This window comes from Bufo bufo, chromosome 3 (assembly GCF_905171765.1).
Source record: "Bufo bufo chromosome 3, aBufBuf1.1, whole genome shotgun sequence".
NCBI classification, from domain to species: Eukaryota; Metazoa; Chordata; class Amphibia; order Anura; family Bufonidae; genus Bufo; species Bufo bufo.
In genome coordinates this window covers 397314303-397326784 of record NC_053391.1, presented here as the reverse complement: position 1 = coordinate 397326784, position 12482 = coordinate 397314303, and the positions used below count along the sequence as shown (strand labels likewise).

The 12482-nt window shown below is 45.9% G+C and overlaps 1 protein-coding gene and 1 pseudogene across 1 annotated transcript in view; both read right to left on the bottom strand.

Annotated features, from left to right (window-relative positions):
• Positions 1-12482, bottom strand: part of LOC120995543 (S-adenosyl-L-methionine-dependent tRNA 4-demethylwyosine synthase TYW1-like) — a 244696-nt gene that overhangs the window by 154880 nt on the left and 77334 nt on the right. Inside the window, exon 8 of the mRNA XM_040424815.1 lies at positions 10596-10719. Coding sequence (XP_040280749.1) covers positions 10596-10719 — 124 coding nt within the window. The remainder of the gene's footprint in view (positions 1-10595; positions 10720-12482) is intronic.
• On the bottom strand, positions 4088-4218 carry LOC120996731 (annotated as a pseudogene).

Genomic DNA, 12482 nt, shown 5'->3' with positions numbered 1-12482 from the left:
AAAGGGACCACCAGAGGACCAGGTAGCAGGTATATTAGACGCTGTTATCAAAACAGCGTCTAATATACCTGTTAGGGGTTAAAAAAAAAATCGCATCACTGTGTGCGCGCGTTCACAGGAAATCTCGGCTCACGCGAGATGACGCGTATATGCGTCGCTGAGCGCAGGGCTGCCGCCTCCGGACCGCAATCCTGCATTAGGCAGTCCGGAGGCGGTTAAATACACTCTCCTCTCCCCCCCCATAAAGCGCAGATTTCCCTGTGTGCTTAGGCTACTTTCACACTAGCGTTCGGGGTTCCGCTTGTGAGTTCCGTTTGAAGGCTCTCACAAGCGGCCCCGAACAGATCCGTACGGCCCCAATGCATTCTGAGTAGATGCGGATCCGCTCAGAATGCCTCAGTCTGGCATCGTTTGACCTCCGTTCCGCTCAGCAGGCGGACACCCGAACGCAGCTTGCAGCGTTCGGGTGTCCGCCTGGCCGTGCGGAGCCTAACGGATCCATCCAGACTTACAATGTAAGTCAATGGGGACGGATCCGTTTGAAGTTGACACAATATGGTGCAATTTCAAACGGATCTGTCCCCCATTGACTTTCAATGCAAAGTCTGGACGGATCCGTCTGACTAACTTTCACACTTCGAATTTTTTCTGAAAGATAATGCAGACGGATCCGTTCTGAACGGATCCCATAATTTGCATTATAGGAGCGGATCAGTCTGTGCAGACACCAGACGGATCCGCTCCGAACGCAAGTGTGAAAGTAGCCTAAAATTGACTTTTCAGTACAGAGCCGACTATTTAGCAGTGTACGGAGTACGGACTCTACACTTTATGAATGGGGCCACAGAGAATGAAGTACGGGCAGGAGCTGACATGCAGGACTTTAAGCTTAGCGAAGCAGGAGCCTGCTCCGCTCAGCTAATCCTGACATAGCACATGGTTACAGGGTACCCATGTGCTATAGAAGGATGAAGTAAACCTCTGGGGGGGGGGGGGCACAGGCAGGAGCAGTAATGTGCGTTCCTGACTGTACTCCATTATGGCATTAGGGACATTTTAACAAAAATGTAATTAAAAGGTTTACTCTTTAAATAATCACTAAAAACCATAAGACACTTTGTAACATATCTTATCAGAGAGAAATGTCTTGTTCTAGAGTGATCAGCTGTCCACCCCACTTTATTTTTCAAAAATAACGGTCGCTGGTTTTTACACACAATCTGTCTTGGGAGACCAAGATGGCTGCCTACTCAATGAAGGATCATATTACATCATCCTATACAAGTCTACAGTGGAAAAGGGGGGGGGGGGGACTGAGCAGGTGTTGATTGAGGCAGGACTCTAAGAAAAACACCAAAAATACTACCAGCTAAATTGACCATTTCTATCTCTGCCCAAGTGCTTTACTGACATCCATATGGGCCGGTACTTCTTTAGAATGTCCTCCATGATACTGGTGCGATTTCGGCACGAGTTAGTAAGTGAGATAACTAGTTTCTCCTCTACTTTCTGGGTGCAGTAGATGGAAGCTACCCTCACAGTAACTAACAGCAACATTAAGATCCAAGCACAAACACCGATTTGTGCAGTCTGTTGAAAAGTTAGGTATGCTTTAAACTCCGCAGCAGCAGGGGAGGAAGTAGACTGAAAGGAGCTTGTCAACTAAACTGTAGGTGGGTACAGACTGAGTTTAGCTTGTGAATATACAGGACTCATGAGCCCGGGAAAAACTCCAAAAAGATTATACAACCATTCTAATGCATGCGGTTTGTACTGTAAAATCTGTTGACAAATCCTATGAAGAGGTCTCACAGTGGGTCATCTCTCTCTCTCTCTTTACACTCTTTTGACTTCGGTATTACTAAATTACAACATTTATAGTTCCATATTAAAGAGGACCTGTCGCCAAAAAATGCAATGCGATCTGAAAGCACTATGTTATGCAGGAGAAGCTGAGCAGATTGATATATCTTTTTGTGGGAAAAGATTCAGGAAAACTTGTAATTTATACATTTATATCTGCAGCCCTGTGAAGTGGTATCGGTACCGGAGGGAGGTGTTATCAGTGAATGACAGCTATCTCTCTATACACACACACACACACACACACACACACACAACACTATCACTGATAACCCCTCCCTCCCGTACCGATAGATGTTCACAGGAAGTAGAAAAAGATGTAAATGTGTAACTCAGCTTTTACTGAATCTTTTCCCACAAATATATACATGAATCTGCTTAGCTTCTCCTGCTCTATAACATGGTGCTTTCCAATGGCATTGCATTTTTTGGCGACAGGTCCTCTTTAAAGCTATTACTCAAAAATGCAAAAAAACTTTAATAAAACGGACCTTCATTGACTGTAAAGACCAACCAGAAAATGCAGTCTAATGCATATGGCAACAATGTCACTGTTTCAGAGAACCCCTTTAAATGCTAAACTTTGTAGAATATTGTAGCATATTTTACAACCAGTATTCAGACCTGGCACAGACACAAAGTGCATGGGGATTCGGGAATCATAACTGTACAATTAAGACTTTTTTTTTTTTTTTTTTAAGGAAAATTAAGTGTATTACAATTCCCTTCCATAACAGAGCATCTGCTTTGCTTGCAAGTGATTGATGTAAAATCATTTAAAATACACAAGCAGGTGTTTTCACTGGGAGAAAAAAACTAATGAAGGTAGAGGAGAATTAAATCTAAGGGGGAAAAACTGAAAATCTGATCATAATGAGATCATAACAGCATAAGACACTGGTCTACCGAGTTTTATAGTTATTACATTGTACAATGTAAATTCCCAAATCACAGACATGTTGAACCAGGAAAACATTCTCCTAATTAAAAAGGCAAGATGTCTATATGCGTTCATTTATTGTCACTTGCAAGGCTCTAGAGATCTGCATGTCACTTAAGAGCGAGACTGGTTTTCATTACTGAAGATGCAGACAGCAACAATCACATCACTGTTGGCTACACTAGAAAAGATAACAACTAGAATCTCAGTTTCTATATAGACGGAATATTGAAAAACAATTTCTACCCCCATTTTTATAGAAAAGCCTGTATATTCCACACTTTAAAAATGTACCCTTGTGTTTCCAGATCTTTACGGTTCTAAGTAGTTTGCCTTCCTCTTAACACTTTTCCGTATGCGGCATTTAGGAGAATAAAACTAGTCTTTCTATCTCTACACCACCACAGATAATACCCATGAAACCACTAGTCACCTGGGATACTTTTTATTCAGACAATGAATCACCAAAGATAAACTATGGATTGCCAGTTATGGACGCCAAAGAGGCAGACATCTGGAGGAGGACACAAAACATCAGGTTGGCAGTATTTTTATATAGACATTATTGGACAAATTTTTATTGAAAGCCCAAGAACGTGACTTTCTTCAGCTCGAGCAACTAAAAAAGTGCAGTGTGCCACACAAAAAGTGCACTAGGATGCAGTCTATCACAGGCCCTCTCTGTAAGACCAATAAACCAATTCCCAACACTCTAGGCCAGAAGGCTCCTGCAAGGGTTGGGGACTGGTGACCATCCTCAGCCAAAGCAGAGAGAGCCTGTCTTGCTCCGGCTTCCACCTAATCTACCACTGCAGGTGTTTGCCAAGAACCTCAGTCGAGGTTTGTAGGAGGAGTGAGGAACTAGATGACCTCCCCCCCTTCCCCCCTTTCCCCCCACACACACACACACACACACACACACACACACACACACACCCTGGTAAGGGTGCCACAACCCTGGAAGTCCTAGTGACAAAACAAAATGTGGAAAGTTAACCAACCGTTAAAAGAAAAAAATAAATAAGTGAATGTGTGCCTTTACAGCCCAGACATTCGGATGGAATTTAAAAAAAATCCTCATACTGCAAAGCCTAAAAGCCCTGGCAGAGGTGAGGATGCCCAATATTGAAAGTGAAGTGCATGTAAATGTGCCAAGTGGGCTCTCACCCCAAGTGAGTTCAGGCACCCCAGGGTCACCACTTCTGGGTCACTTGTGGACCTTGGGCTTTCAAACATCTGGGCACATGGCTCCTATGCAGAGGTCTGAGGTCATCTACGGGTGGCAATCATTCAGCCACCAGCGTATAAATCCAGTTAACCTCCATGTGTTTCTTTGCACCATCTCAGGGGCTCTGTTCTACCACTGATAAGAACAGATACTCCACATGATCCAAGTCATAAGACCGAGAAGCCACCTTAGCATGGGAGAACCAAAACCACCTCAGTGAGAACCATCGTATGATTGGACTTTTTAATAGCAGGGGTAATTAAAGATTGTACATAGAAGAAACAATGCAATCAAGGATAGAATATGCAAACATAAATCCACCATCCGTACTGGAAATGTTCTGCTGCCCATCACTCACCACTTTCACACTTAAACACCAGCTCAGATATCAAGTGATTGAGCAAGTAAAGCTACCCAGAAGGGGTGGTGGCATTAAACTTCTACTTAAAAGGGAGACCTATTGGACAGATAGCCTAGGCACACTACACTCATGGGGTTTAAATAGAGACTATGAGATTAGACACATAGATTATTGAGACACTGGTTGATTATAATATTTAGCTTACAGAGCTCGCTGCAACACTGAATTAAAACATGAACCTAATCATAGCTCCAGATGGCGACCAAAACTTTGTAGTCTTGTCGGCATTTGCGCCTAGACCCTCCGCTGTTCTGCCTCTTAAAGAAATTTCATCCAGCAGACACACACTGCTGGGTAAAGATCCGCCCACCCCTCACACTACCCTGCATAGAGGGTGGGCGGGGCTTGGGTTCCCGCATCTTGTGCTCCCGCTTTGCGCAATTTTCTGCTTCCCGGCCATAACTCGCGCGGTCACCGCCCCTTTATGTGTATTCGCTACTGCACAAACACTCGTTTCTATTGGACGGTTGCAAGTCTCCTCCTGTCTCCTGCTCGCTGATTGGCTTGTGAATGTGGTGGGTGGAACAAGCGTCGCCTGTGTGTTGTCCCGGCTGGCGTGCACATAGATCCTGAGAACGGAACTGGCCATGTCATGTGCTGGGTGAGTGTTTGCTATGCAAATAAAGTAAGTCTACTTTCACACTCGTGTTTTGGCTTTCCATTTGCGAGATCCGTTCACGGCTCTCACAAGCGGTCCAAAACGGATCAGTTTTGCCCCAATACATTCTGAATAGAAAAGGATCCGCTCAGAATGGATCAGTTTGCCTCTGTTCAGTCTTCATTCCGCTCTGGAGGCGGACACCAAATGCTGCCTGCAGCGTTTTGGTGTCAGTCTCACGAAACTGAGCCAAACTGATCCGTCCTAACACACAATGTAAGTCAATGGGGATGGATCCACTGACACAATCTGGCACAATAGAAAACGGATCCGTCCTCCATTGACTTTCAATGGTGTTCAAGACGGATTCGTCTTGGCTATGTTAAAGAATACAAACGGATCTGTTCTGAACGGATGCAGACGGTTGTATTATCTGAAAGGATCAGTCCATGACGGTTCAGCACAAAACGCGAGTGTGAAAGTAGCCTTACATGTTCTTGTGAAGGGACATGCTTGTAGTGGCCTACACGGTGTATATCGACACTGACCAGTCCAGACAAACCTTTATCTTCAAAATAGAACTCCCTCCCCTTCCTCTTGCCACACTGCATCAAACTGAAGATGTCTGTTTGCTGTTGGTGAATGCAGACGCTCATGCTTACATCCAAAACCTGCAATCTAGTGGTAACCGCCATGCTTTATCTACACTGATACATTGTAACGGAACCTCAGCTGTAATAAGTATGAGGTTAAGATAGTTTTCAGTGTCCCTGTGGCTGACTACAATTAGAGACTTTGAAAATAGTGAGGTAGTAACACACAGTGAATAAAGGCATATGTACAGAGGCTGAAAACCCATTCTGGTGACAGAGCTGTGGGTTTGTTACAATGTGTCAGTGTAGCTTGGTGCTCCTGGTTGAGGGGAAGAGGGGTTGTGCCCCAGTGCCTTAGTGGCTAAAAGGTTGAAGAGGAGAACATAGCATCCAAATCTAAAATTATGTGCTTTAGGGCTTATGCACACGACCATATGCATTTTGCTGGCCCCTAATAGAACAGTCCTATCCTTGTCTGTAATGCTGACAATAATAGCACATGTTCTATTTCTTTGCGGAACGGAAATACGGAAACCGAATGCACACGGAGTAACTTCCGTATTTATTTTCTGTGGACCCATTGAAGTGAATGGTTCCGCATATGGTCCGCAAAAAAAAAAAAAAAAAAAAAAAGGAACGGACAGGGAAAAAAAATACGTTTGTGTGCATGAGCCCTTACTCTGTCAAGGTAAGTTTTTGTTTGGATGAGATTCTTGAAAAAGCAGCGGATGCCTGGAAGCGAATGAGCCAGGACCCAGGGATTACCAACGCAAATCGGGCTAGTCTGACAGGTCATGGAAATGAGTGCACAACCCCTTTAACTGCGTGTAGCTTAGAAAACCCCATGCCCCTAAACATCCCAGCTATATTATATGTATTTTAAATTTGGCAACTAAATATTTCATTTGGCTCCTAAATTTTTCAGGTTAGGAGCCATTGGCTCCTTGATATTTTTTGTAGTCTGGAGCACTGCTAATACAATGTATCCTTTAGTTCTGAGTTGTTAAAGAGAACCTTTCACAGATCCTGACATTGTGAACTATCTATACAGACATGTAGAGCGGCGCCCGGGGATCTCACTGCACTTACTATTATCCCTGGGCGCCGCTCCGTTCTCCCGTTATGTCCTCCGGTATGTTCGGGGACTTTGTTATAGTAGGTGGGTTCTGCTGGGCGTCTCCTTCTCCTAGGCTGCACCGCTGGCCAATCGCAGCGCAGAGCTCACAGCCTGGGAGAAAAAAAACTCCCTGGCTGTGAGCTCTGCGCTGCGATTGGCCTAGGGGAAGGAGATGCCCAGCAGAACCCGCCTACTATAATTAAGTCCCCGAACATACCGGAGGACATAACGGGAGAACGGAGCGGCGCCCAGGTATAATAGTAAGTACAGTGAGATCCCTGGGCGCCGCTCTACATGTCTGTATACTTAGTTCACAATGTCAGGATCGGTGAAAGGTCCTCTAATAGCAGAATGGACCCTGGTGAGGAATCACCTAGAATGGACTCCATTCCAGGTTTTCGATGTTTCAATGAGCGTCTCACTCACAGAAACTTCTTTCTTATTGTAACATTGTATCTTTATCAGTTGAAGAATGGCGAATGCGTCCTGTTCGTAATCTAGCATGATATGGAATAAACACTACTGAAGAATATAAGCGCTGCTGACCGAGTCCGGGGCCGTTTCTGTTTTAGTGGTCAGTCAAGCTCTGTATGTTGCACGTGACTAAACCCTGCCAAATACCAAGGATGGCAGGAAGACTGAGGCACTGTTTACCGCACTGATGAAACCACATAAGTGGAAGTGCAAAGGTTCAATGTCAAGATTTGTCCTCTGCTTTTGTGGTGGGTCCTCCTTAACACATGAAATGGTAACAAATTCCACTTCCAGCCGCACTGAAGCATTTTTTGCAGTAAAATGTCATTTATTAATAGTCTATCATCTCACTTTCTAAATCAAACCTAAGAGACACTACTTTATTAGCAGTGAACTTCCATCCCCATCCTAACCAGAACACGTACATAATTTCACGCATCATAAAAAGGATCTTAAACATCTACCTTGATTTATTAAATCATAGTATCGCTGTGGATGTTGAAAAAGTTAGTATACCAACTAGAAAATCTATACTTTAAAGCAAACCTGGCATCAGTTTAATGGTGGTCAAACCACAGACAGCAGGAGATTCTGGCAGGCCCTCAGTGTTTCGTGTCAGAGAAAACAGCTTTAAAATCGAGCTGGGAACAGGGAGAAGAGTCAAAGATTGCTCCCCATCAATTTCCCCCTACCTATCTCAGCCTGACGGACCTCTCTATTTGCATATAGCAGGGGTACTCAACTGGTGGACCGCCAGCTGTCTGGACCCCTGCATCTCCCACGTTCAACTCTATGTCCTGAGGACACAGATGCAGTTGAATAGAATGGTGAAGCAGAGAGCAGTCCGCTTCCGGCTTCATCATTCCCGTGCTGCTCGTAGTCCAGTGCATGCAGGTGTGATGTACAGACAGACAGCAGAGCACAGCGGCTCTGTTGGTCAAGGGAACCTCTGATAGGTGAGTTTTTACACCGGAGGCAGCACTACTTTGAGGCGCTACATAACCCTGGGGGGGGGGGGGGGAGGTGGGGGCATATGGGGTGGCATAATCCTTTGAAGGACATCTAAGTGGCAAAACTGAGAGGGGGGGGTGATTTTTTACCAGGCATAACTGGGTACCTAAGGTACATAATTGTGAGGGGGCACTAAAAGATGCATAACTATGTGTGGGGGCCATCTAAGGAGCCAATTTATGAGGTGGGCAGCGCTGTGTTTGGGGCGCCACCTAAAGGGGCATCACTGTGTGGACGCACTTGAGGGGTCAGCACTGTGGGGGCATAATTGTGAGGAGGTGTCTAAAGGTGTATAACTGTGGGGGTGCACAAAAGGGGGCATAACTGGGTGGGGAGCTGGGTATAGTTCTGTGAGAAGGACCCCTAAAGGGTGCATAATTATTAGGCAGGCAACAATATGTGTGGGGCTACTTAAAGGGGCATCATACTATGTGGGGAGAACTTAAGGTGGGAGCACTGTGTGGGGGAGACTTAACGGGGCATCATAATGTGTGGGGGACATTTGAGGAGCATCACTTTGTGAGGGGGAGCATCCATTTTAAACGCGGATATTTAACCCTTCAGATTCCATAGTTAAATTTGACCATGACATTTGCGATGATAAAAACCGGGAGCGCACGCTCCCAGCCATTCTTCGGCTCCCCCCAGCGAGGATCAGGGGAGCTCAAGGGTATGCGCAGCAGCCCCTGTCCTCCTGTAGATACTATGGACAGCCTGCCTTTGTGAGGGCTCCATAGGAACACATATTAATAAAAGTCTATATTAGTAAGTGGACAGCCCCTTTAATATGTTGCGTCAATCACTCCCATTCAAAACACATGGGGCTGATATGCAAAGTCACATCAATTTTAAAAAGGATGGAACCTAATTCTAGCGCAGAGAAAGAGCATCTTTCACTTATAAATATACAAGTGCGTAAAGAAAACTATTAGGTTAGTGACCTTTCACAATTAATATTCGACAAAGGGAACTACAGTAAAAATGTTCTGAATTATTTCTGCAGCTATTTAAAGCTAAGCTTTAGTGTATCCTCCCAACATGGCCCACAACTGCCATTTTCCATAACCCCTTCTGGCTTCATGGGTGGAGCCTCACTGGTCCTTAAAGGGAATCTGTCACCTAGAGAATCGATATTAAACTAAAATACCTTATTTCCATAGGTTTATTATTTTGTTTGGAGCTGGTATTATATCTTCATAAAATCCACATTTATCTATATTCTAATGAGGCATTAAGGTGTCCAGAGGGGCGTTATTTTCACTCAAAGGTGCCCAGGAACACCCCCATCAAGTGCCCAGGCTGCCCCCCCTACAGAACGCCTCTCCTCCGCTCATATACTACACCTAAGCAGCGCTGTCGCCCCACAGACATCATGAGATGCTGATTACCCCGTCCACCCTTTCCCTTCAGCATAGCTTACAGACACAGCGCCGAACACTGCATGTGCCTGCGCTCTTCCAGTTCAACTGAGGGCATCAGCTTCAACTGTTTCATTGGGCATGTGCCGAAAACATCACTTGGCTCAGCAAATAAACAGTTGAAGCTTATGTCCTCAGTTGAACTGGAAGAGCGCAGGAAGCATTCGGCGCTGCGCCTATAAACTATGCTGAAGGGAAAGGGTGGACGGGGTTATCGGCCACTCATGATATAGGATAGGTGACAGATTCCCTTTAATTAAATAACTGTCTGTGGACACAACATAAATGCAACTGTCGCAACATAAATGTACCCATAATGGTCCATTCAGACGTCCGTAGGTGTTTTGCAGTCCACAAATTACGGATCCACAAAACACGGACACCGGCAATGTGCGTTCCGCATTTCGCGGACCACACATCGCCGGCACTATAGAAAATGCCTTTTCTTGTCCGCAGTTGCGGATCCGGGAGGTGCAGATATGGAAATGCGGATGCAGACAGCACATGGTGTGCTGTCTGCATCTGTTCTGGCCGCATAGAAAATGAATGGGTCCGCTCCCGTTCGACAAAATTGCGGAACGGATCCAGGCCCAAGTTGCAGCTGTTAGATGAGCATGTTTCCTGTCACCGAAATTGTCCATCTTGGTTAATATTCCTTGTTACCCAATGAAAGTCTAATGTATGTACATGACATTTTTCCACTGACCACAGACCATGGCGAATGATACAGCAGTAATACGAGGACCAATGTAATAAGAAAAGGTACGCAGTTGTATCTTCTAGTGAAACAAAGTACCGTATGTGTAGAGGGCGTTACTTCAAAAGACTGGTCTTCACCATTCATCAGAAAACATTAGGCCATTCTGTGTAATATCTGGCCTAGTGCATGGGTCATGTCCAGTTAATCCATGTGGTTTTTATAGTTAACATACCTTGCTTAGTTAGAGCCTCCTGGAGAGCAGGCGTAATCATTTCTCTTGGTTCCTCATTTGCTTTGTCAGAGTTTTGAAGAGATCTCCCTACAATTCCAGCTTCTCCATTTAATTCCTGGTCCTTCTGTGGAAATAATAAATCAGCAGTGAGATGCTACAAAGCCCCCTTCTCCTACTCTGGGTGAGAGCTAGAGTGGTCTCCTGAAAAGATGCCACATCAGTCTCTCTGAGCATAGGGGAGTCAGTAAAGCTCCACCTCCTGGACACTTGCAGGAGCAGAATAAGGGTGCCTTCACGCGTGGCGTAGAAGATTTGCCAGAAAATACACAGGTGTGGCTTTTATCCCCCACTGAGATGAAGGTGGAGATGAATGGTGACATTCTGCTTCAGAAAAGCTGCAGTACATCATTATGTATACTGTAGAATGTTATTCCACAGGGGAACACATGGCAGGGTTTGAAACTTTTACCCCATAAGATATTTAGGGGGAAGTCTTTATGGCGTAGTTTGTGCCATGTGTGAAGGCACCTGTTAAGCAGTCAGCCTGTGCCTGCTACAGCTGTCTGGACCTTCTGGCCTTCCGCAACGGGTCCAGCCACAGAACTCCATATTCCAGTTAGTGCTGTAGGCCATGGTCTGCGCTATCTTGCCCAGTCTCTCCATTCTGCTTATAGAGCGCACTTTCCCTGGCTCTTAAAGCTAGAGCATACACCCTAATCTTCAACCAATGGTTAGTTAGGACTCATGCACACGACCGTATTTTTTTGTGGTCCGCAAAACGGGGTTCCGTTTTCCCGTGATCCGTGACCGTTTTTTCGTCCGTGGGTCTTCCTTGATTTTTGGAGGATCCACGGACATGAAAAAAAAGTCGTTTTGGTGTCCGCCTGGCCGTGCGGAGCCAAACGGATCCGTCCTGAATTACAATGCAAGTCAATGGGGACGGATCCGTTTGACGTTGACACAATATGGTGCCATTTCAAACGGATCCGTCCCCATTGACTTTCAATGTTAATTCTGGAGTCCTTTTTATACCATCAGATCGGAGTTTTCTCCAATCCGATGGTATATTTTAACTTGAAGCGTCCCCATCACCATGGGAACGCCTCTATGTTAGAATATACTGTCGGATATGAGTTAGATCGTGAAACCTCATTTCCGACAGTATATTCTAACACAGAGGCGTTCCCATGGTGATGGGGACGCTTCTAGTTAAAATATACTACAAACTGTGTACATGACTGCCCCCTGCTGCCTAGCAGCATCCGATCTCTTACAGGGGGCCGTGATCAGCACAATTAACCCCTCAGGTGCCGCACCTGAAGGGGTTAATTGTACTATCATATCCCCCTGTAAGAGATCAGGGCTGCCAGGCAGCAGGAGGCAGACCCCCCCCCCCCCCCCCAGTTTGAATATCATTGGTGGCCAGTGCGGCCCGCCCCCCCCCCCCCCTTCCTCCCTCTATTGTAATAATTTGTTGGTGGCACAGTGTGCGCCCCCCCCCCCCTCCTTTGTAATAAATCGTTGGTGGCACAGTGTGCGCCCCCCCCCCTTCCTCCCTCTATTGTAATAAATTGTTGGTGGCACAGTGTGCGCCCCCCATCGCCCCCCCCCCTCTATAGCATTAACAACATTGGTGGCCAGTGTGCGGCCTCCCATCTACCCCCCCCCCCCCCCCCCCGATCATTGGTGGCAGCGGGTTACTAGCAATAGTACAATAGTAAAAGATTCATACTTACCTGGGAGCTGCGATGTTCGTGTCCGGCCGGGAGCTCCTCCTACTAGTAAGTGACAGTTCATTTAGCAATGGGCCGCACAGACCTGTCACTTACCAGTAGGTGGAGCTCCCGGCCGGACACGAACATCGCAGCAGCAGGTAAGTATGAATCT